This window comes from Bactrocera neohumeralis, unplaced genomic scaffold, assembly GCF_024586455.1.
Source record: "Bactrocera neohumeralis isolate Rockhampton unplaced genomic scaffold, APGP_CSIRO_Bneo_wtdbg2-racon-allhic-juicebox.fasta_v2 cluster11, whole genome shotgun sequence".
Classification (NCBI taxonomy): domain Eukaryota; kingdom Metazoa; phylum Arthropoda; class Insecta; order Diptera; family Tephritidae; genus Bactrocera; species Bactrocera neohumeralis.
The window spans coordinates 15,625,817-15,649,105 of record NW_026089624.1 but is presented as its reverse complement, the minus strand read 5'-3'; the positions used below and the strand labels follow the sequence as shown (position 1 = coordinate 15,649,105).

At 36.7% G+C, this 23,289-nt stretch overlaps 2 protein-coding genes across 11 annotated transcripts in view; one reads left to right on the top strand and one right to left on the bottom strand.

The window, feature by feature from the left end:
• The window catches only part of LOC126766148 (uncharacterized), an 897,272-nt gene extending 877,224 nt beyond the window's left edge, over nucleotides 1–20,048 (bottom strand). The window contains exon 1 of the mRNA XM_050484014.1: nucleotides 19,916–20,048. The gene's annotated coding sequence lies outside the window, so the exon portion shown is untranslated. The remainder of the gene's footprint in view (nucleotides 1–19,915) is intronic.
• The window catches only part of LOC126766163 (synaptotagmin-7), a 96,869-nt gene that overhangs the window by 37,275 nt on the left and 36,305 nt on the right, over nucleotides 1–23,289 (top strand). For 4 of the 10 annotated variants that reach the window (XM_050484054.1, XM_050484045.1, XM_050484044.1 and 1 more), the window contains 2 exons: nucleotides 9,127–9,299; nucleotides 9,350–9,378. The exons of 5 other annotated variants lie outside the window; for them this stretch is intronic. In XM_050484054.1, the coding sequence (XP_050340011.1) occupies nucleotides 9,127–9,167 (41 nt within the window). In that variant the 3' untranslated portion in view covers nucleotides 9,168–9,299; nucleotides 9,350–9,378. Of the gene's footprint in view, nucleotides 1–9,126; nucleotides 9,300–9,349; nucleotides 9,379–9,477; nucleotides 10,093–23,289 lie in introns of those variants that run through there. One more of the 10 variants, XM_050484049.1, reaches the window with a different exon arrangement.

The window sequence follows — 23,289 nt, the reverse complement described above, 5'->3', positions numbered from 1 at the left end:
CACAAATTAACACTTACCGTGCCGTACCGTGCGTAGAACCGGCTGTCGTGGGAATTGACGGTGGGGCGGTGTTCTTGTTTGCTTTGGTAACGTTTGCTGTGGATACACGGTTCCGAAAAATTGATGTACTTTTTAATTTATCGTCGATATTTCATACCCTTTCTTAAAAGACTATTTATTGTCTATGATCTTCATGATCTTGTGAATTTTGGATGAAGCTGAGCGTCGTTTGGTATGAACTTTCTGAAGTGACCCATAAAGCTGAGAAGTTATTTCGGCATCTATGGTATTTTACAATTTTGTACTGCTTTTATTTTTTCAAGTGATGCCTTGGAGTCTGTTTCTCAATGATATAACTGAAAAACGTAACTTTGTTTTTGAATAATATATATTTTTTACAGTTCAGCTGTAAGCCGCAGTCTCGGCATGTCTTAATTCTAATTAAAGTTTCTTTACTGTTTGCTCTTCGTCTTTGACTGGAAGTATTGAGTCGTCGCAAAGCAATATCCTTTCGTGCCAAAGTTCTAAAAGGACCACCAGAATTGAACAAACCAAACGGCACTTTATAAAATTGATACTGACCGAATAGGCATACTTCCTACTGGATTCTACCACCGGAAAAATCCACTTTTACAATGGATAGTGCTAAAAACCGTTGCATTTTGTAAGCGATCCAATTGGTCGCCTAAAAGCGGAAAAGAAAGACGACGTTTTTTAACTAAAACAACTGGACAGATGAAATCTGAATTTGACACTTCTATTATGCTACTTTTAGTCATTCATAAAATTGATTATCGACGATGGCTAGTGGTAAAAAACGCACAAGGCATGGTCTAAAAAAATTGTCGGTTCATCACTTAATCTGATTCGTATTTTTACAATCTTTATTAGTTTATAATAAGATGTTAATTAATATACTTCCTGTTTAGCCGCTGTACTCGCTTTAATACCCATATCGAGTTCATAAATGTCAATCACTGTGTCTATTTTCTTTTACACTACTTCTTCGTTCTGTTTATTGTTCACTTTTTTTATTTTCAAACTTTCACGACTAATTGTTATTTCTACCTTTAAACATAACTTTTCATCAGAAACCACTTCAATTTTATACAATGGGGATGGAACATATTAAAATGTTAAATAAAATGTTTTATCATCTATTTGTTTACGGTCTCCAAAATAACCATCTGGTTTGGTTTTTTAACGTTCGACTTTCTACCAAATCCAATAAAAAATATATGACGCGCACTCTGTTTTGGTATATTTAAATTCTTATAAACGTATTGTGTTACGATGTTAAATTTGTTTCCTGTGCCGAACAATCTCACCAATTTTGACATTTTATTAGTGAGATCACAGCTTGTTAAAACTTTACGAGTATTTGCATTCACTTTTTTTGTTTTCATAGTAAGAGAAGAAAAAACGGAGGGGCAAGTCGTGCGCCAAAACTATTGCCGCTTTAATTGGCAAAACATTGAAAATTTACACCATTCATTTGGAAGACCATACCATAACGGTGGTAATATGAGCGGTAAATATGAAGGAGAGCATGTTCAGTCCGCCATTCCGGTTTTCATAGGTGAGGGGACAACGAGGAAATATAAAAAGACCGTGCTTCTCGTGTTCGGGTGGCACGTTTTGTGTTCTTTTCGGTACCAGCCCATTGCTACGCTATCCGGTATTCTTTCTCATCGGTTTCAAAGGAATATTTGCATTATATTCGGAAATTGAAATGTTATAACCGCCTTTTGTATGTAATATATATACATACATGTATAAACTCAATGTGCATAATATATTATATAATGATGATGAGTAACAAAAGAGTTCTCGGCTGGACGCCGTCTGTTCAGCTGATTTTTCGTATAGGTTTTGCAACTGACAGCTGTCATTTTATGTTTATGTTTTTTATTAACGGTTGAAGTTTGATTATTTAAGCTGAACTTTTTTTCTTAATAATTAAATAGTGCCTTCAATAAAAAAGCCATTTGATGCAAAACTATGCATACTATTGATGGAATGCAGCGTAGACATCGCTTACGCGGTTGTACTCAAATTTACAACAGCGCGCCAGTCGTACATCCTTTTCGCTGTTTGGCGCTAATTGGAGATTCCAAGTGTCGCTAGGTCCTACCTCACCTGGTCGTTCCAACGGAGTAGAGGTCTTCCTCTTCTTCCAAGGCGGGTACTGCGTCCTGTTTGCAAGAGTTAATCTGCGGTGGATTTCGATGCTGACGTTGTTGTTGATGTTAATGATGGATAGACGAAATGAAGTCGTACCTTCGAAGCCAAGTCGCAAAGACTAACTGTTTGTTTGATGCTATCAGACCCATACGCTTCGCTCCCTTATCCTGTCTGGAGAAATCAGAACTAACGGCGCGGATGTTATTCCTTTAGGTCACATAAAATTATGTGCTTTAAGTAACCAATTTATTTTCTAGATACATTTTTTTGTATAAAAGGATGACGCTCCATTGTAGCGAACAGATAACTAATAATTAAGGCGATAAATACTTGTAAAATTCAGACCATTTAAGTGACATTCATTATTGTTCACCGCTTTACAATTTTAAAGATTAACTCATTTTAGGAATCATGGGAGAGAACTGGCACATGAATCTGAAAGAGCTAAACAAACGTATTCCTGTAATTCCACCATTTCAGCCCGTGAACAAAGAGCACCTGGTCTTCCTCGTTAAAAAGTTGACAGGTTCTTCCCGGCAATCAAAACCTAGTGGAAATATTTTTGTAATGATACCGAGAATTCCTCCGAAGCTTCTCAACTAAAAAAAAATTATGGCACAAGCGGTGCATAACATTGGATACCTTCAGAAGCCAGGAAACAACTAGACGGTATCCAGTGAGAAGTCCTTAGGCCTGCTAATGGATACTCACTTCCCAAACAGCTCTGAAAACCACACGGTGGAATATACACTAAGCAGTGAAGTATAGACAGAGACCTCTTTTGTAGACATAGTGTCAGACAGTATATGTATACAAAAGTATATTCCTAGCTGACAAGCATGCTTAAAGGGGCATTGCAATTCAATCAATAAAGTTTACATACACCTATGTTCTATTAAATTACGACACGTTTATTTGTTTTGAAATGAATAAATTTTGTGGTTTTTTTCTATTCATTTAAAAATATGTATATTTAAGATTAAATATAGCATATCAATTTTTTTTTTACATAAATAAAAAATATTGATACTAAAGCTTAAAATGCGCCTAATTCATATCAAAAGAGTTTACGAATCCTAATGATTATTTATATAAATCAAAAGTGATTACAATAGTTTTACCGGCTTTTGGCCCAAAATTTTGTTGCAATTATTGTTTTAGGTGTCGACGCATGCTCCCCACTCGATTTCTAGTATTATTTCCGGATATTTTGACCCACTAAGTTGATAATCCAGTTTTTTGGCGTCATTTTAATGAAATTCGATATTTTCGAATGCGGTTTTCCAAAAAGTTCCAGATATTTTGAATTGGATTAATATTTAGTGATTACGGGACCTATAGAGTTATTTTTAATTCATCTCATATCACATGTCGTAGGCCATACATAAGTAAAGTTAATAAAAAGAAGATCTCGGCGTTTGCTAACCAATATTTAGACAAACTCTGTTGTTTTGGGAAAACATTGTGTTCACCGACTAATCAAAATTTAATATATTTGATTCGAATAGATCACGAAAAGTATGGAGAAAGATCAATGAAGAGTCGCCAGGAAAAAATGTATTGCCAACGGTAAAGCACTGAGGGGGTAATGCTATGGTTTGGGGATGTATGGTTGCATCTGGAGTTGGGCATTTGGACTTTATTAATAAAAAAAAAAATTTATAAACACATACAAGTATATCTGAACATTTTAACAAAATAATTTAAAATGTAAGTGTGCTTAAATCGGCTGTTAATAGTATACACTTCTATTTACAACAGGATAACGACCAAAAACACACGTCTTGTCTTGTAGGTGAATGGTTTTTAAGGAATTAAAAATAACTTCATAGGTCCCGCAATCACTAGGCAGTAGCTATTGAAAATATCTGTAACTTTTGGGAAAACGGTATTCGAAAACATCGAATTTCATAAAAATTACGCCAAAAAACTGGATTATCAACTTAGTGGGTCAAAATATCCGGAAATAATACTAGAAATCGAGTGGGGAGCATGCATCGACGCCTAAAACAATAATTGCAACAAAATTTTGGACCAAAAACCGGTAAAACTATTGTAATCACTTTTGATTTATATAAAAATCATTAGGGTACGTACACTTTTTTTATATGAATTAGGGTCATTTTAAGCTTTAGTATTAATTTTTTTATTTGTATAAAAAAAAATATTTTGATATGGTTTAATCTTAAATATACATATTTTTAAATGGATAGAAAAAACCCAAAAAAGGTATTAATTTTAAAACAAATAAACGTGTCGTAATTTAATAGAACTACGTGTATGTAAACTTTATTGATTCACTGTATATTCCCTCGTTATTGAGGAAAGACAAGGTTATACATATATCGAAAGCGGGCAAAAGCTCAGGCTTTGGAAAAGTTAACAGAGTTTTACAGAAGAAGCAACCTACATCCAAAAAACAAAATTTTCTCAGCATGCATATTCTAAGGGAAAATTCACAGAAACAGCTCTAAGCCTTGTGGTAGCTTGGACTGAAAAATCTCTAGAGGTAAAAGTATACAAGCTTGTATCTTTTCTTTGCGCTATCAACAACATCCAATCTTGGGTTATACTGAGCGCGCTTAAAGATGTGGACGTCTTTTAGCCTCTCAGGATATTAATTGAACAGATGTTCAATAATTTCAACGATGAGAGCTAAGCTGAATCTTAAATATGAATAGATTGTTTTTGGTTCAGCTCTCATGGAAACCAAATTTGGAAACTGGGGTAAGAATGCAGCTACAGCACTTTATACGTGTAGAATTGGGATTTACGCCTCGGATAGCTCATTGGCTCTACATTGCAGTGTAAGACCGATTTTGCATTTAGTTGTGACATTTCCATTTTCGATAATTCTTATTTAGTTTTTTGTACATTTTTACGTTCTTGTTCGACCACGACCGTTTTCGCTTGATATGTCGTAATAAAATTCGAGTTCGTAGATGGGCGTAATCGGACTACTGCCACGTCCACAAAATGCCATACACGAAAACTTATAAAGTGCCATAACTAAGAACTAAATTAAGACATAAAATTGTAATTTGGCACGGGGGATCGCAGTAGCAAAGGTCACCTGTGGATAAAAAATTTTGCAAGAATGTGCGTGGCCACGCCCTTTAATATATTTAATGTACATATCTCCTAAACCACCAAAGCTACAACAACCAAATTAGGCCATCGCGAATATTACAAGAACTCCTACCGATAACGTTAAACTTGAAGAAATCGGATGAAAATACCGCTCACTCCCCACATAACGGTACTGTTCTAAACTACTGAAAGCGCGATAAATAGAGAACTATATGATCCAGAAACGTAAAAATTGCCGTCGAGATAGTATGACAAGGGACCTGGTGAAAATTGGACGATGGGCGTGGCACCGCTTACTTTTTGGTGAAATCTCATATCTCGGGACCTTACAAAATTTAGAACGTGGCATTCCTATGTCACATTGTGAAAATGGACGATATCGGACAACAACCACGCCTACTTCCCATATAACTCGATTTTAAAATCCAATTGATTCGTTCAGTTTACAGTACGCAAATCAAGAAGCAATTAATACAACGGGATGAGACTGTGTACGAATAATGTCTTTAGTGTATTCCACCTTTGCAGAACTAATCCGAGAAGGTACAATCTTCTATAAAAGTGTACAGCTGCTGGCGTATGCTGATGATATTGCTATCATTGGCCTTAACAACCGCGCCGTTAGTTCTGCTTCCTCCAGAATGGATAAGGCAGCGAAACAAATGGGTCTGGTGGTGAACGAGGGTAGGACGAAATATTTCCTGTCATCAAACAAACAGTCGTGGAACTCGTGACTAGGCACCCACGTAACTGTTGACAGTCATAACTTCGAAGTCGTAGATAACTTCGTCTATCTTAGAACCAGTATCAACACCACCAATAATGTCAGCCTGGAAATCCAACGCAGAATAATTCTTGCGAACAAGTGCTGCTTTGGACTAAGTAGGCAATTGAGAAGTAAAGTCCTCTCTCGACGAACAAAAACCAAACTCTATAAGTCACTCATTATTCCCGTCCTGCTAAGGTGCAGAGGCAAGGACGATGACAACATCTGATGAGTCGACGTTGCGAGTTTTCGAGAGAAAGGTTCTAGGAAAGATTTCAGGTCCTCTGCGCTTTGGCCATAGCATGCTTTTGGACCCTGCAAAAAGCTGTATTGAAGCAGGAGGAGACTATTTTGAATAAAATAAATTAATTTTTTTTAAGTCCTGCTTACCTTGTATAACTTCAATATGATATGAATATGTATATAAAATGCTAGAAGGCGAAGCAAAATGTAACACAAGTCTTACTTCTTCGCCCATGTGTCTAATTATAGCTCTCTATGTTTACATACATACATGCAGCTGCCAACGTGAAAATAGTGGTATCTATGACAGTTTTGTATAAATCCGTATGGAACATATTTAGAAGCTTAAAAAAGTAAAAGTTTTCACTATTCTTTAAAATGATCTGATAAATCAGTGCAATAAGGAAAATCTTACACCGATATTTAAAAGCTTTTCCCGTGCTCGGCAAAAATTATTTCCAACGCCATAAATTTTAAGGAAAAACTGAAAAAGGGGGCAGAAGAAGAAAAACTTCTCTTGTAGATGACCGAAGTATCAGCATAATCGCCAGGTCGCTTTTCAAATCGGGCAGGCAGATAATAGCTGAACTAAGTCAAGCGGTTAGCGATATGACTGTAAGGTGGAGGCTTTTAGAAAGAAATCTAAGAGCACGGAGATTAAAAAAATAGGCGCTACTGATGAAAAAATATAGAGATTTATACAAAACTGCCATAGGTACTGCCATTTTCATGTTATTAGATTTGACTTCGATCTGTGTGCGCGCGTCTATTGTCTCGACCATAGCATGCGTTTGAGGTTTGCGTACTTACAGTCTAAATCCCGTTTATGTTAGGGTATTTGTCCTGGCTTATGATCAATAAAAAGTGATCCATTTCGAGTTTCCCTAATTTTTTATAGAAAAAAACACATAAACTTGAATATTAATAATTAATGTTCATTATCATTGGAAAGAACATTCTATGGCATTTAATTTTTGAAGAATACATATTTTTTGTTGTCCTCGTCTACGTTTCAGATGGTCCATTCGATGAATCCAATTTTCGATGATTCGTTCGAGGATTTAGACTGGTAATTGACGATGTTCATGCATCAAATAGTTGGCTATCACGGCGCGATAACGGTCGCCATTGACGGTAATGTTCTCATCGATATCAATTTTGAAGAAATATGAACCAATGATTTCATCAACTTACAAACCACATCAAACCGTTGTTTTTTCTGGATGAAATGGCAGCTCATGAATCTTTTCAGGTTCTCTCGTTTCAAATGCGGCAATTTCGCTTGTTTACTTACCCATTTAGGCCTCATCGCTAAAAAAAATTTTTGCTTTAAAACATTGCATCTTCTTGGAACTTTTCAAGAGCCCATAGAGCGAAGAGATGTCACTTAGGAAGGTTTAGTGGCTTCAGTTCTTGCACAAGCTATATTTTGTATGCTTTCAATTTAAGGTCTCGAACTAAAATGAGCCAAGTCGTTTCATAACTCAATCAGAGTTGCTGCAAACGGCGCTGAATCGACTCTACACGGTCTTTGTGTACACTCTCAGCTACGGCTGCTATATTTTTTTCACAGCGTACTGGACGTGGTCTATTCGGTCGAATATTATCCCATAATGGTATGGAGCCGGGTATATTAATGATACTCATTTAATATCGCAAACTTCGCAAAACAGCATTTCATTTTTACACGCAATTTATTCTGCGACCCCGCGAAACTATTTTCAGTGGTATTCTTGACAATTTGTGGCAAATCTTTATCAGCTGTTTACTCGTTTCTCGCGTTGTGACTTCTTCGCGGTAAAATGGTAAATGTAAGAAAATTTAAATATAATATGAAATTATTTGATAATTTCAAAGTAAATTTATTAATTATTTATAGAAAAAACCATGACGGATAAATGACACGTCTAGGTGGAGAGAACAGCAAGTCAATTTAAAGTAAAATTCTTATATTTCTGTATTATTGTATTTTATCATATTACGAACTTATTACAGAAACGAACGGTTCACAATATTTATGACAGGATAACCCATAACGCATAAAATTAGGGAAAAATTTAATGGGATATTAACGGTACTAAAATGAGGTATCTAAAGGGTAGCTTTTTATCTTCACGCAAGTGGAAAGGCCAAACTGGTGCAAGCTTGCTTGAAGTTGGAGATAAAAACTGTGTTTCGGAACAGATAAAAAAATAATGCCCGTATTATTTCAGATGCATATCTTGAACCATCTTCTATAAGTCCATTAATCAGTCCATCTGATATATTTCTTCCAACACCATTTAAGAGAGTCGTCAGTCTGTCCGCTCCTTTTTTAGAAGGATATATAAGAGATTAGAAAATAAAGCTGAAAGACGATTGCTTTAATGCAAAAGGTCACTTTGTACTATTTTTTCTTCGCAAATAACCGCCATGTTACGTAATAGTGTAAAAATTTTAATCGAAATTCCAAAGGTAATAGATGAGACTATTATTTTAAAACACTGGCTATAGGCGTTTACCTCCTTTCACCGCTGGTTTATAGTAATCTCAATCCAATCTTTAGGATTCCGGATGGATCCGTGGTCCAGGATATGATAGTTGCAGCATTAAAGCCTTTGAGTTTAAAAGCCGATGCTTTAGTCTCGACCAAAAAGTAATTTTGACGATTGTGTGTGAAGGAATCGCGCCAACTCTTAAATTTGCAATATTTCTTTAAAATTTATCAATTTTAAAGGATTAAAGATTATTAGAAAATAGTACGATAACCCCTTATACTAAAAGGGCAATTCAGAATCTTTTGTAGTTTGCAAAATTATACAATTACAAATATTTACCATTAACAATGAACGTCTTTTCTGTAGTTTCTGTGCAACCCTTGCAAAGACCATTAATTCGCAGTTGATCGGTGAAGAAAAACATTGTTTGTAAACAAAATTTTCGCACAAGTTGGAAAATATTCCGGGAAAAAGTTTTAGCGAAAAATTAACTGACGCTTTAATTAATGAAGCTGCTGAAGAAATTATGGACATTGAAGGTAAGAAAAATTTTTATGCGGAATTTCAGTCAATAACAATTTTCTTCTAGAAATCGAAAGTGATGATGACGCAGTGGAGGTACTTTTAGATGAATTGGCTAACAATATATCTGTTGTTATATATAATTAAATATATACATTTTATTAAATATATATAATTTCGTCGAGGAATTTACAGTACAATACCTAAGTCAGACATTTGGCGCAATAATATTTTGACGACACTAGACGAAAACCGATTCCGCGAAACGTTAAAAGTAGATAGTGACCAAAATAATATAATATATGCGTCAACCACTACGGAAGATTCTATTGAATCTGATGACCATATCTCAAATGTATTTTAATTCATTCTCAGTTTTTAAATTTCATAGATTTTTACATAAAATTATTCTAAACATAATAATTGGTTATTTTAATTTAAGTATTAAGTTTAAGCTAAACATGAAAAAGATTACGCTTTGAGTGATAGAAGACAGCAAGCAGAAATTAAAATAGAGTAATTGGAATTAAAAATTTTAAAATACAAAGATAAATAAAGTACCAAGATAAATTAATTACTGTTGAGAGGAATGCTTATATTTCATCTCAATTTCGAACTTTTATAGGCATGCCTCCTTTTCTATTTGAAGTTTTTTGAATCTTTTGTCTTTTTCCAATTGTTTAAACCACTCAATTTTGGGGTATTCAAAATCAGCTTACACCCGCGATTAATAAAAATACTAGAGTAATTTGGTGCACAATTACTTTAATTTTTTGTATATTTAAAGCACAATAAAATTCCAAATATGTACATATGGATATGTTTAATTAAACGCAGCGACAAATGTTGTTGGGTTGAAATAAGATGCTGCTCGCTGGAATTGGGTTGACCCGAAGTTGGTTTTAGCTCGGGGGAACTTTGTTGCGGCGCAGTGCAGAACGGACACAGTGTAGAATCGAGTACCTAGTGATGATCGAAATGTGAGTCGGTAGGTGTCGACGCGGCGCAGTGTATAAGCGAAAGTAAGAAACGATTGTGGCCGGGCGGCTTGTGTAGAACGAATTGTGTCTGCTTTCTCCTTGTCCATCCTTTTTGATGAGTGGGTGGATGTACAAGTGAGGTGAGTTGTCTTGTGTGCGAGTGTGGTGTCGTCAAGTATTAGTGTGTGCTAGTTTTTCCGATTAAAGTGGGGGGATGCTTAACTCATTTAAACATCCTGGGCCTCCTAGGCGAATATTTTGCCTAGTATTGCATATGTATGTATATGCTGTTGCATTTATTTCGGCAAACTGCTGGTAGAGTAGCCGAAGCGCGGAATACGTTCTGACAGCAGAAGGATTTCTTGATAGAGTTGTAATCTACTCATATTTATCCGTGTGTGCAGAGAACGGATTTTGGTTTGAAACATACCACATGTATTAGAATGTGCATTTTAATATGCGGGTAGGTGCTTAAGAGAAGAAACTTTATTTTGCGGGTTTATTTGATTTTGGTTTTTTGACTACTTATTATTATGGCATACAAGTTGATGCGTTGTTTGCTTGTATTCATTTCATTAGCGATTATTTAAAATTTCTTAATTCATCGTTATGGTATACCGGTTGTTTTTTATTTGCCTTTTCTATCTTATCGGCTTATAAAGGATAGTAACTCCACGCCTGGCTCAGATGTGGCCAGAATGGAGTACCCATAGTACCCTAGATTTAGGACTATGAAATTAGAGGGATCTTGCGAGAGAATGGCCGTGAATGGAGATCGGCTTCTATTCATAAAGTAGAAAATTCTTCATAATTAAGTTGATGCTTTGTATAGCTGATTCCCATAACCCACCCATATGAGAAGCGGTTGGATAGTTGTGATTAGAGCGACCTTAGCTTAGCAGGTGCGTCAATGTATCGCATTGGGAGTATGGTGACCCTTTAACTTTCTTTTTGATTTTATTTATTTTTGAAAATTTATATTTTATGTTGTTGGTGCGTATGCACTAATTTGGCGTTTAGTAGCCTGCCACCGCTCTGGGATTTGTTCAGAATTGGTTTTCATTATTGGCGAAAGTCATCCTGCGGGGCCGAAAAGTTGTATGTGCTTTTAATATAGGAGGAGGTTTCCCTATATGTCGAAATTTCCCTAATTGTGAATTAAGGTTTGCATTATCCTCAACTTGAGTTGGTATGGTGGTAACTAGTTCTGTAATTAGACCACTTTGTGTTTCGCTGTGAAGCGTTTGAACTTTTTGTGCCTTTGAGCAACATGGTGTCTCTTGGCAATTTTTCGAATTTCGGGTTTCTGGATTTGCTTTTGCAATTATACCAGTGGTTCTTTGTGTATAAGCGCTTCTTTGGGGTGAGCTAAGAAATGTGCTGTAGTGAAGCATTGAATTGTGCCTTTTGTGACAATATGAGCAATTAAATTTGCTTTTGCAACTTTTAAGATTGTGTGTATAGGACAAGCAGTTTGTACAGAGTCTTTTTGATCTGACAAAGTTGTTCCTTTCGTTAATGTTTAATTTTTTAAATTTCTCGCAAGTTTTAAGTTTATGCCCTCTTTTACATAGTTCGCATGACGTTTGCTTTTTCTGTTCGGATATGAACGATTGCATTATGTGAAAGCTTTTGTTTAAATTTTTGTTGCTTCTAGCTTGGGGTCTATTTTGGTCGTGTTTAATGATCTTAGTTTTGATTATTTTTTCTTCTAACCTTTCCGCAATTTCCTATTGGGTGGTGAGAAAATCTTTCATTTGTTGCCACGTTGGAAACTTTTTTCGTGATGAGAGCGATTGCTCCCATGGAAGTAACGACTTTTCTGGTAATGCGGCGGTGCAAATGTTTACCAGAATTGGGTCCCAACTGTCTGTGGGAATATTTAGTGTCGATAGAATCGACAAACAATTTGAAACAATGGATTCTAGTTTGATGAATTCTACACTTGTTTCTTTCTTAATTTTTGGCAAGTTCATTAGTGTCGTTACTTGCTTATCGACCAGTATTCTGTCGTTTTCATATCTAGCTTTTAGAGCTTCCCAAGCCAAATTGAAATTGTCGTCATTGAATGCGAACTGTTTGACTATTTTGCCTGCTTGACCTTTCGTTTTGTATCTGAGGTGGTACAATTTTTGCGCTTGTGATAATTGAGGACGGTTTATGTACACGGCCGTGAACATGTCCCGGAAGGACGGCCATTCTTCATAACCTCCGTGAAAGGTTTCTGTGTCACATGCGGGCAACTCGAGTTGGATGCCTGAACTTGCCTTCTGACTGTCTTCTTGTGACAGCTCTACTCTCGGATGTGGAGTAGGTGCAATTGCTTTTATTAGCTTCAATTGATCGGAGATCATAGCTTTCGTCTCTTCGTACTGGTCTAAGCTGTTTTCGTAAATATCGTAAGCCGATGATTTGAAATTGTGTGTATCTGAATCTGAATCTGAATCGTTAGAATCTAGAATGGCGTCATGAGCCGCTTGGAGGCGAGTCCAAAAGTTTTCAAGATTTTGAATTTTGATTTCTAATAACGATTCAGAGTTTTCATGAATCGGCGAAGAGGCAAATCTAGTGCAGTATCTTAATAAACTGTCACTTTGTGAAATGAATTTAACAACCTGTTTTGGGCGTGTAGCTCCTGCAGGTGTATTTTGATTATTGTTGTTGTTAACCATATTTGCAAAATAATATTATTTATTTATATTTTAGTTCGAAAATATATTTGAATTGTTAATTGTTATTAAAAAACCGCGCTTTTTATTAATTAAAATATTCGTTGTCCGAATGATTTGTATTTAGGTACACCCTAATACTTGGACTTGTATTTGCTTATGTTTTGTGCAATTGAGAGCTCGTCGAAGAGATCAATATGCTTTGTACATAAGTATGCACGAATTGTTTGTTATGCTTTGTTCGTAAGCAATTGAGAGCTCGTTAGAGAGATCAATTAGCTTTTTGTCCACAATCCTGCTTGTTTTTGTTTGCCAAAGAACAAGAGGTATTGCTGGATAATTACAAATGTGGACTTTGAACTTTTGGTTTTTTGAGATTTTGGGTTTTGCGCCACAGGCAGATTTTGCCGTATGTTTGTATGTAAATGATACTATATTATTTTGAAAAGGAAATAGAGATTGAAACTGGAGTTGAAAAAGGTAATTTTTTTTTATTTGATAACTTGGTGTGTTTTGAGAACACAAAGATAGTATTTTTATTTTTGATATATTTTAATAGCTTTTGAAATGGATTTTAATCAAAGGTATAATATTAACTTCGACTGACATGCATATGTGCATAAATTAAGTAAATAGTGGACATAATACGCTCACTTTGTTTTCCAAAAAGGTTTTTGGGGATAATGCGGCTGTATATATGCATTTATGTATGTATATACTATATGTGCCTGCGGGTATTCGGGCCGTTGACGCTAATTCCTTCTCCTCCGATTCCAGTTGGTTGTTCCCCTGGTTTCAGTATGTATGTATGTTGTTGCTGCTTGTTTTATTCTAGTTTAATTTAAATTCGCGCCCGTTTCTTTGTTTTTATTTATGTTTTGTTTTAGCGTTTCGCGCGCGATTTTCTGAGTGTTGTTCTCTTTCTTTTTTTTTTTATATATTTGTAAATGTGTTTGTATATATTGTATTGGTAGATTTTTCACCTACGGTAATTTTCTTCTTTCTGTTTGGGCAACTGCACTTTTCGTTTTTTAATGTTAGCACACTGCGCTTTTTGGCTTGATTGCTTTTTTGTTTGTTTTAGTTTTTGCTTTTTGATTGCACGTACTTACTTTACAAAATATTGCATGTATTCATTTTGAATTTTGGAAATTCACTGCAGATTTTTTGTTTTTTTTTTGTTTTTTGCAAAACTCAAATAAAATGCGTTACTGTATTGGGTACAATTTATAATTTTAATGTGGCAATCTAATTTTGTAAATAAAACTTTTTGTAAGAAAACTATATGCAGCAAAGTCGTTTCTAATTATAAGACCACCACTGTATAAATATTTCGGCAATTCACTGCACCTTTGTTTTTGTTGTCGGAATTTTTTTCTTTTATTATATTATGTGTGCATTTATTGTGTTACTGAGCATTTGCTTTGTTTTGTTTACCGCAATTTTTAAACTTTGTCACCACAACTTATGTACACTTTTATATACTTATGTTCTTTTCAATGCACTTTGTCACTGTTTAAAAATATATGTAAATTGTTTCTGTTTTGGTTTTGTGTTTTTATACTCTCGCAACAATGTTGCTAAGGAGAGTATTATAGTTTTGTTCACATAACGGTTGTTTGTAAGTCCTAAAACTAAAAGAGTCAGATATAGGGTTATGTATACCAAAGTGATCAGGATGATTAGAGTCGAAATCCGGATGTCGTCTGTCCGTCCGTCCGTCTCCGTCCGTCCGTCCGTGCAAGCTGTAACTTGAGTAAAAAAATTTAGATATCATGATGAAACTTGGTACACGTATTCCTTGGCTCCATAAGAAGGTCAAGTTCGAAGACGGGCAAAATCGGCCAACTGCCACGCCCACAAAATGGCGGAAACCGAAAACCTATAAAGTGTCATAACTAAGCCATAAATAAAGATATCAAAGTGAAATTTGGCACAAGGCATCGCATTAGGGAGGGGCATATTTGGACGTAATTTTTTTCGAAAAGTGGGCGTGGCCCCGCCCCCCACTAAGTTTTTTGTACGTATCTCGGAAACTACTATAGCTATGTCAACCAAACTCTACAGAGTCGTTTTCTTCAGGCATTTCCATATACAGTTCAAAAATGGAAGAAATCGGATATTAACCACGCCCACCTCCCATACAAAGGTTATGTTGAAAATCACTAAAAGTGCGTTAACGGACTAACAAAAACGTCAGAAACACTAAATTTTACGGAAGAAATTGCAGAAGGAAGCTGCACCCAGGCTTTTTTGAAAAATTGAAAATGGGCGTGGCCTCGCCCACTTATGGACCAAAAACCATATCTCAGGAACTACTAGACCGATTTCAATGAAATTCGGTATATAATATTTTCTTAACACCCTGATGGCATGTACGAAATATAGGTGAAATCGGTTCACAACCACGCCTTCTTCCAACATAACGCTATTTTGAATTCCATCTGATGCCTTCTCTGTGTAATATATAGTACATTAGGAACCAATAATGATAGCGGAATAAAACTTTACAAAAATACGGTATTTGAAAAATATGTAAATGACGTATAATGAAATCTCGATTATCACTCTATCATGCGAGAGTATAAAATGTTCGGTGACACCCGAACTTAGCCCTTCCTTACTTGTTATTTATTAATTTATTTTTTTAAATATCCGAGGTGCCTTTCGGAAAGGCTCGAAGGACCATGTTTAAACCACTCAATTTTGGGGTATTCAAAATCAGCTTACACCCGCGATTAATAAAAATACTAGAGTAATTTGGTGCACAATTACTTTAATTTTTTGTATATTTAAAGCACAATAAAATTCCAAATATGTACATATGGATATGTTTAATTAAACGCAGCGACAAATGTTGTTGGGTTGAAATAAGATGCTGCTCGCTGGAATTGGGTTGACCCGAAGTTGGTTTTAGCTCGGGGGAACTTTGTTGCGGCGCAGTGCAGAACGGACACAGTGTAGAATCGAATACCTAGTGATGATCGAATTGTGAGTCGGAAGGTGTCGACGCGGCGCAGTGTATAAGCGAAAGTAAGAAACGATTGTGGCCGGGCGGCTTGTGTAGAACGAATTGTGTCTGCTTTCTCCTTGTCCATCCTTTTTGATGAGTGGGTGGATGTACAAGTGTGGTGAGTTGTCTTGTGTGCGAGTGTGGTGTCATCAAGTATTAGTGTGTGCTAGTTTTTCCGATTAAAGTGGGGAATGCTTAACTCATTTAAACACCAATTCTAAAACTCTCAAACCCAGCTCACGGTTCTTGAATTCTATTTCAGGTTTATCTCTTTCAATTTCTGCTTGCAATCTTCTTTCACTCAAAGCGTGAGCTTTTTCAGGCTTCTCTTTGGCTTTTTCAGGAACAATTATTTCACTTACATTGCCTGGTGGCAGATTTTCATTGTTGGCAGTGTCAATTGGAGACGCAATTTCTTGGCCGACATCAGATTAAGTGATTTCAAGTATTTGGCTGGTCGCGCTTTCGTTCATAATGGACGTGCTGCCACTATCAATCACTTCAAACAGCAATCCACTTGTGGGTTTTGTTTCGAAAACTTATTTAAGTTGATTAAATTGTGGGCACATCTGCAACACTTTGATTGGAAAATAGACATTAGTTAGTTAGTAGTTAAATATCATCGCATTCACTTCGCTTACCTTCAACACTCGACGCCCCAACATCAGACTCGAGAAGGCCTGCTCCAGTTGACATTCGTAAATCGCTTGCTTTTTTAAACGAAGCTTTTAGGTGCCGCCCTTCTCAATGAATTAGAAATTAATTTTTTACAAAATATTTGAGCTTTAGATGCCTATTAAAATAAAAATTATTGTTAAATAAATCGTTAAATAAGTGCTCACAGCAAAAGTTTCATTTACCTCTACTTCTGGAGCTTCCTGCAAGAAATCCATTATCCTGCAAGAAATCCCTTATACTTTGGATTTCTTTTTATTTGGATTTTCTCTCTTTAGCATTTTTTTATTTAAACCAATTTTTTCTATTTCTTCTTTTTTTTTGACAATGTTTTTATTTTTGACAACAGCTGATAATTTGCAAACGAGGGTTGCACATAATACAATGGCGTTTTAGTGTTGCTCTCTTGCAAGGATTTATAGCGTAAAAGCAAAAATATGCTCGCTACTTTGCAGTTGCAAGACCATTTGCACCAGATCCTGAACTGCCTTAATGTATTTTATTGTTCACGGTTCCTTTAAATATGGTATATAGTATTTTTGAGGCTATTATCTAGTTACTAAACTTAATGCATTCTGAGGACACATAATCTGAAGTAAATTACAAAGAGGTACTTTTTTAAAGACTTGAAATTGTTTCGTAAATTTTCACAAGTCCGATATGTCGGTCCAATATAGTGCATTTTTATAACAAAACTTCTTAAAATCCCAATCGCCGTACACCGAAATGACATAGCCCTTTCAGGAATATTATCCATTTATAGTTCCGCTGGTTTAAATTGTTCCTCGCCTAGTTTATGCAATATGACCGAATAAGTTTTTATTCAATATAAGATTAGGTTAAGTTATACCGACCGGTCAAAAAATCCTTTTTTGTTAATTTTCCCAAGTATTTTCAATTAAAATAATATTTAATACTTCTTTTATAAACGCACTATAATTACTGTATATATAGGGTACGAATATTTATGTTTGCGAAAAGAAATTGAATTTAGTTTGAAAAAAATAGATAAGCCGCTGAGTTTTCTGTAAGATTTTATATATTTATTGATTGTTTGTATTGTTTAACAGTTCAAAGATTGTTCGTCGCCTTATTTGCCATTCACTGATACGAGCAAAGTAATAACTCGTTATTAGTGCTCACATTCTTCAAAATGGTAATCGAAATGATCATCTTGCTGTGGTATAAGGTTGTCTGGCAATCCGTAGCAGAAAATTCACTTGTTCATTCTTCTCATTCCATTTTAATTTTTGATTTGGAGTCAAAAGTCTTTCGGACTCTCAAATCTTTTTTTCTGCAATCCAAAAGAGAGTTCAATTTTATTTCTATAGCGACTGAATATTTTGTTAAAAATATTTATTTAGCTTTGTGATAAATTCCTAGAATTCACTTTAAATGCCGTTATAAAAGTGCTACATAATTTATATGTACAGTACTTGCGATTCATTCACCTCCTTCAAACATTTTATCTGATTCATTTGACAATTCGAAATTATTTAAAATGCATGCATCATGAACGCTATCTGAATAACCTACCACACTCCTTGAGCCTTAAGAGAATTAATTTCTTCTAATTTACTGATGTAGAAACCGCTTACGCGGTTATAGCCGAGTTAACAACAGCGCCAGTCATTTATTTTTTCGCAAGGTGGTGCCAATTGGAGATTCCAAGCGAAGCCAGCAACCTTGTCCCACCAACGCAGTGGAGGTCTTCTTTTGATTCCCCCGGCGGGTACTGCGTCGAATACTTTCAGAGCTGGAGTGTTTTCGTCCATTCGGACGACATGACCTGGCCAGCGTAGCCGCTGTCCTTTAATTAGCAGAAATATGTCAATGGCTCATCGTTCCGTCGAATGCGATATTCGCCGAGACCAACGCGCAAAGGACCTGAAATCTTCTGCAGAATCTTTCTCTCGAAAACTCGCAACTTCGACTCATCAGATGTTGTCGTCGTCCATGCTTATGCACCATATACCAAGACGGGAATAATGAGTGACTTATAGAGTTTGCTTTTTGTTCGTCCAGAGAGACTTTACTTCTCAATTGCCTACTTATTCCAAAGTAGCACCTGTTGGCAACAGATATTTCACGTTGGATTTTGAGGCTGAAGTTGGTGGTGTTGCTACTGGTTCCAAAATAGACGAAAGTCTACGACTTCGAAGTTATAACTGTCAACAGTGACGTGGGTGTCTAGTCGTGAGTGCGACGACTGTTTGTTTGATGGCAGGATATATTTCGTCTTGCCCTCGTTTACCACCAGTCTTATTCATTCTGGAGAAAGAAGAACTATCGGTGCGGTTGTTAAAGACAATGATATTAATAACATCAGCATACGCCAGCAACTCTACACTTTTACTCTCTGTTTAGTTCTGCAGCTCGAACTATTTTCTCCAGAAGGCGCATGGTGAATATCTGGTCAGTTGTTGATTTTCCAGGTCTAAAGTCACACTGATAAGGTCCAATCAATTTGTTGACGTTGGGCTTTAATATTTCACACAATACGATCGATAGAACCTTATATGTGATTTTGAGGAGACTTATCCCACGGTAGTTCCCACAGATTGTGGGGTCTCCCGTTTTATGGATTGGGCAAATCACATTTACGGCCTCTCTCTTTTTCTGCCTGCAAATGCGTCTCGCTTCCTCTCTCGTGTTGTGGTAGATCGTAACGTTGAGAGGTAAGCGGTCTGTTTTCTCTCCGCTGCGAAACGACATTCTTCATCTTCCATGCAGTTCTTTTGCATTTACCGAAAAGGAATAGTGCCGCCCCACAGTTCCCTTATACCGAGTTGTCGACGAGTGCTCTCAGAGAGCAGGAGTGCAAGTCGAGTAGAAAAACGCTCGGCTGTCTGTTGTGATTGCAGCTTCTCGACCTCGAACCTTGCTTGTGTTTGTTGACGAAAGTTTTTTGCTGCACAGAGACGGGTGCGTATCTTGGCTGCAACAAGATAGTGGTCCGACTCGATGTTAGGACCTCAGAGCGTACGCACGTCTAAAACACTGAAGACGTGTCTGCCGTCGATCTGGTTGGTGGCTTTTCGATCCGGAGACAGCTAGGTTGTTTCATGAATTTATCATTTGTGGATGTTTCCTCGTGGAGGCTGAACTTACCGACTGTTGCGCTAAAGATACCTTCTTCGCCCACTCTGGCGTTAAATTTGCCAAGCAAGATTTTGATATCGTGTCGGGGACAGCTCTCATAGGTGCGCTCCAAGCGCTCATAAAAGGCATCTTTGGTTACATCGCCCGTCTCTTCCGTTGAGGCGTGAGTGCAAATCAGCGATATGTTAAAAAACCTTGCTTTGATGCGGATTGTGGCTAGACGTATGAATGACAGTACTCGGCGACGGAGTCTCTCTCCCACCACGAATTACAAACCAAATTTACGCTGCTTTATATGGCCACTGTAGTAAATGCCTACTCGTTTCAGTCCTTGTCCCGTCCATCGCAACTCTCAAACGGCGGTGATGTCAACCTTTATTTTCACGTGGACATCAACCAGCTGGGCAGCGGCACCTTCCCAATTAAGGGACCGGACATTCCAGGTGCGTGCCCTTGAATCGTCATCAAAAGGGGGTCTCTCATCCGAGGCTGCTCATGCTTTTTCATTTGTAGTGTTTTTACGTGGCGGGTCCCAAGCCCAGTGCACAATCCTAGCGAGGGATGGTTCGTCATCTCACTTTAGCTAGCTTTCAAACGGATGTTTTCTGGCTACCCAGAGGATACTTGGTCAAATACCGGGAGTCGTGAGCTGCTTGAGCCATATGTAAAAGAATCGTTTCTGGCCACTCCCAAGTGAATGGCGATCAGAGAAGTTTCTTCACTCGCGTGAACTTCTACACATGACTCCATCATCCATAAATTTACTTCCTTGAAAAGTATGCTTCTGGATTTTATTATGTCCATGCTTCTAAAACGAACTTTTTGGTTTCCTCGGTTCTTGGCCAAAATATATATAATCTTTATATTTTAAAAGTGCATTAAAGACGCGTTCAGTTATATTGTAAAGTAAAGAAACACGTTAGAAAATTATGTGGAAAAATGGCAAACTCTGACCTGAATGACACCACCATTACTGATTCCAAATAAGCGCTCAATCTTTGACAGAGTAGCCCCTTCACCGCTAGATCTCAAGCGATATAATGCAATTTCGAGTTGTGTTTGGACTGGAAATTGTTTGCACGATCGAGCTGGGTTGAAAATATTTATTAAATTTAATATAGTTACAAAAGTTTTCCAAGTCAGACGAGTGATTTTCCTAAGTCCGTTTTCATTTAGTTCCTATAAAACTTCTGCTAAAAATAATTTACATTTGAATACACTATTTCAAAGAAATTGTACAGTGTGTACATATATTTACCCAAGGCCAACATACATATTTACATCAGTTTCTCAAATATTTCGTCCTCTTTTTTCTTTTCGCTTCAGTCAACCAATAAATTTAGTCAATTAAAGTGCTGTCCTAACCAGAGTCGATGCAACAACAGAATTTATCAAGAAAAAGGAAATCCTGAAAGATTTTGCGTTACTGAAGACACTAAGATCTTTTTCTATATATATTTTTATTCGTTTGCAAAGTATGGTAGCACTTTTGTATTGCACTATTTACCCATTTTAATCCCGCAATCGGAGGGGTGCTTCTCTAAATCTCAGCCGAATTCAACAATCATTTAATTGTTTAATTTTGCTACTTCCAATAATTTAATTCTCTACATTTTTATTTATACTTTTGATAAATAAAAAACAGCCGACTTATTGCAAAGCTGTCACGGAGCGCTCATTTAATCCAAATTGCCATTTTGCCAATTTTCCAATAGGTATGATATAGTGCCATTTCGGCTCATTATTAATATGTCATGTTATTTAATTTTTTCAGTGTATTCAGTAAAGTGTTATAATTTTATCATTGAAAGATATACGCAAGAACAATATTTACAAATTATTCAAGTTTTCGTGTGCTTTTTCATTTTATGGTAGTAATAATCGTCCACCTGTGCTCGCTATTCGTCCAATTGTTGAAAATTTCGAGCGTACATTTTCTTTACATAATGTTCAAGTGCCAAGGCTGCTATATATATTTCTGGCCTAATAATGAAAATAGGAATATTTATTAACGAAAATGGTTTTATTGTTTTTCAAAATATTCTCCATCAAGATTTATAAATTTTTGCATGCGCTCAAACCAATTTTCGAAGCACTTTTCCCACTCCGATTGAGACACCTCCAAAACATGGGTTTTGAATGCTTCAACAGCATCTTCTGGCGACGAAAATCGTTGACCACGCATTATTTTCTTGATGTGTGGGAAAAAAAGAAGTCATTGGGTGCCAAGCCAGGGCTCAGTTCGACGTTTTGGCCGGTCAAAAAGGCGCTGGTTTGAGCCGATGTGTGAGAGCTCGCATTGTCATGGTGCACAATGATTCGTCTTCTCTTGTTCGTTTTTCAAATTTCTCCGAAGACTTCAGGCAAACAAATGGTGGTGTACCACTCAGAATTGACCGTTCTACGTTGCTCAAGCGGAATAGTCGCCACATAGACAGTTTTGCCGAAGAAACTGGTGACCATTTGCTTCGAAGTGCTTCTTCCTCGAACAACTTTCGTTGGATTTGGCTCGTCTTGGAAGACCCACACGGTCGATTGCTGTTTTGTTTCGGGCTCATACGCATAGATCCATGATTCGTCACTTGTGACGATCTTATAAACGTCTTTTGAAGCACCGCGATCGTATTTTTTCAGCATTTCTTTACACCAATCCACACGAGCCTTTTTTTGAGCGATTGTCAAATTGTGCGGGATCCAACGAGAACAAACCTTTTTACGGCCAGGTGTTCATGCAATATCGAATGTATGCTGGTGGGAGAAATGCATCGGCATGCCTCTATCCGAAGGTATGTTACATGACGGTCTTGCATTATCAGTTCACGTACGGCATCGATGTTTGCTGGCACAACGGCTGTTTTTGGGCGACCTTCACGGATTTCGTCTTTGAGCGAGCGTCGGCCACGATTGAATTCGTTGTACCAGTTTTTCACAGTGCTATAGGATGGTGCTTCATAGCCATACAAAGACTTTAGTTCATCGATGCACGCTTGTCGTGATAATCCACGTCGAAAGTTGTGAAAAATGATGTTATGCTAAAAAATTTCAAACTTTCCAATGGAAATGTCAGACTGCACCTGGCAACACTTAGTGTTGCCTAGGCCAGAAATATATATAGCAGCCTCCGTAATACAAAAAATGGCACAAAGTAATGAGAATGATTCTACCGTTCAGACAAGTGTTGCTGAAGATCGCAATTTGTCGATTCCAAGACGTTTTCAAAATTGGGACTGTCTCAAACCACAACCTGGCAGATTTTGAGAAAGAATTTGGGCTTGCATTCGTCTAAAATTGTTCTAACTCAAGAACTGAATCCAGACCCCCGTAAACGTCATGAATTTGCTATTTTGCCAGTTTTCCACTATTTAATGTACAAATGCCCTTATTAATTTTTGCACGAAGTTTGAAACACCCCGAAGAAAGCATTTCAAACCGTTTGAAAAGTGTATTTACATTGTGACAAAAAGCATCCGGAAATCGTAATTAAACTCCCGGCTAAATGTTATTTCAAAAAAATGTACCTTGCTAAGTTGGTAGGACTGTCCTTAATTACCAAAATGCCAAACATGAG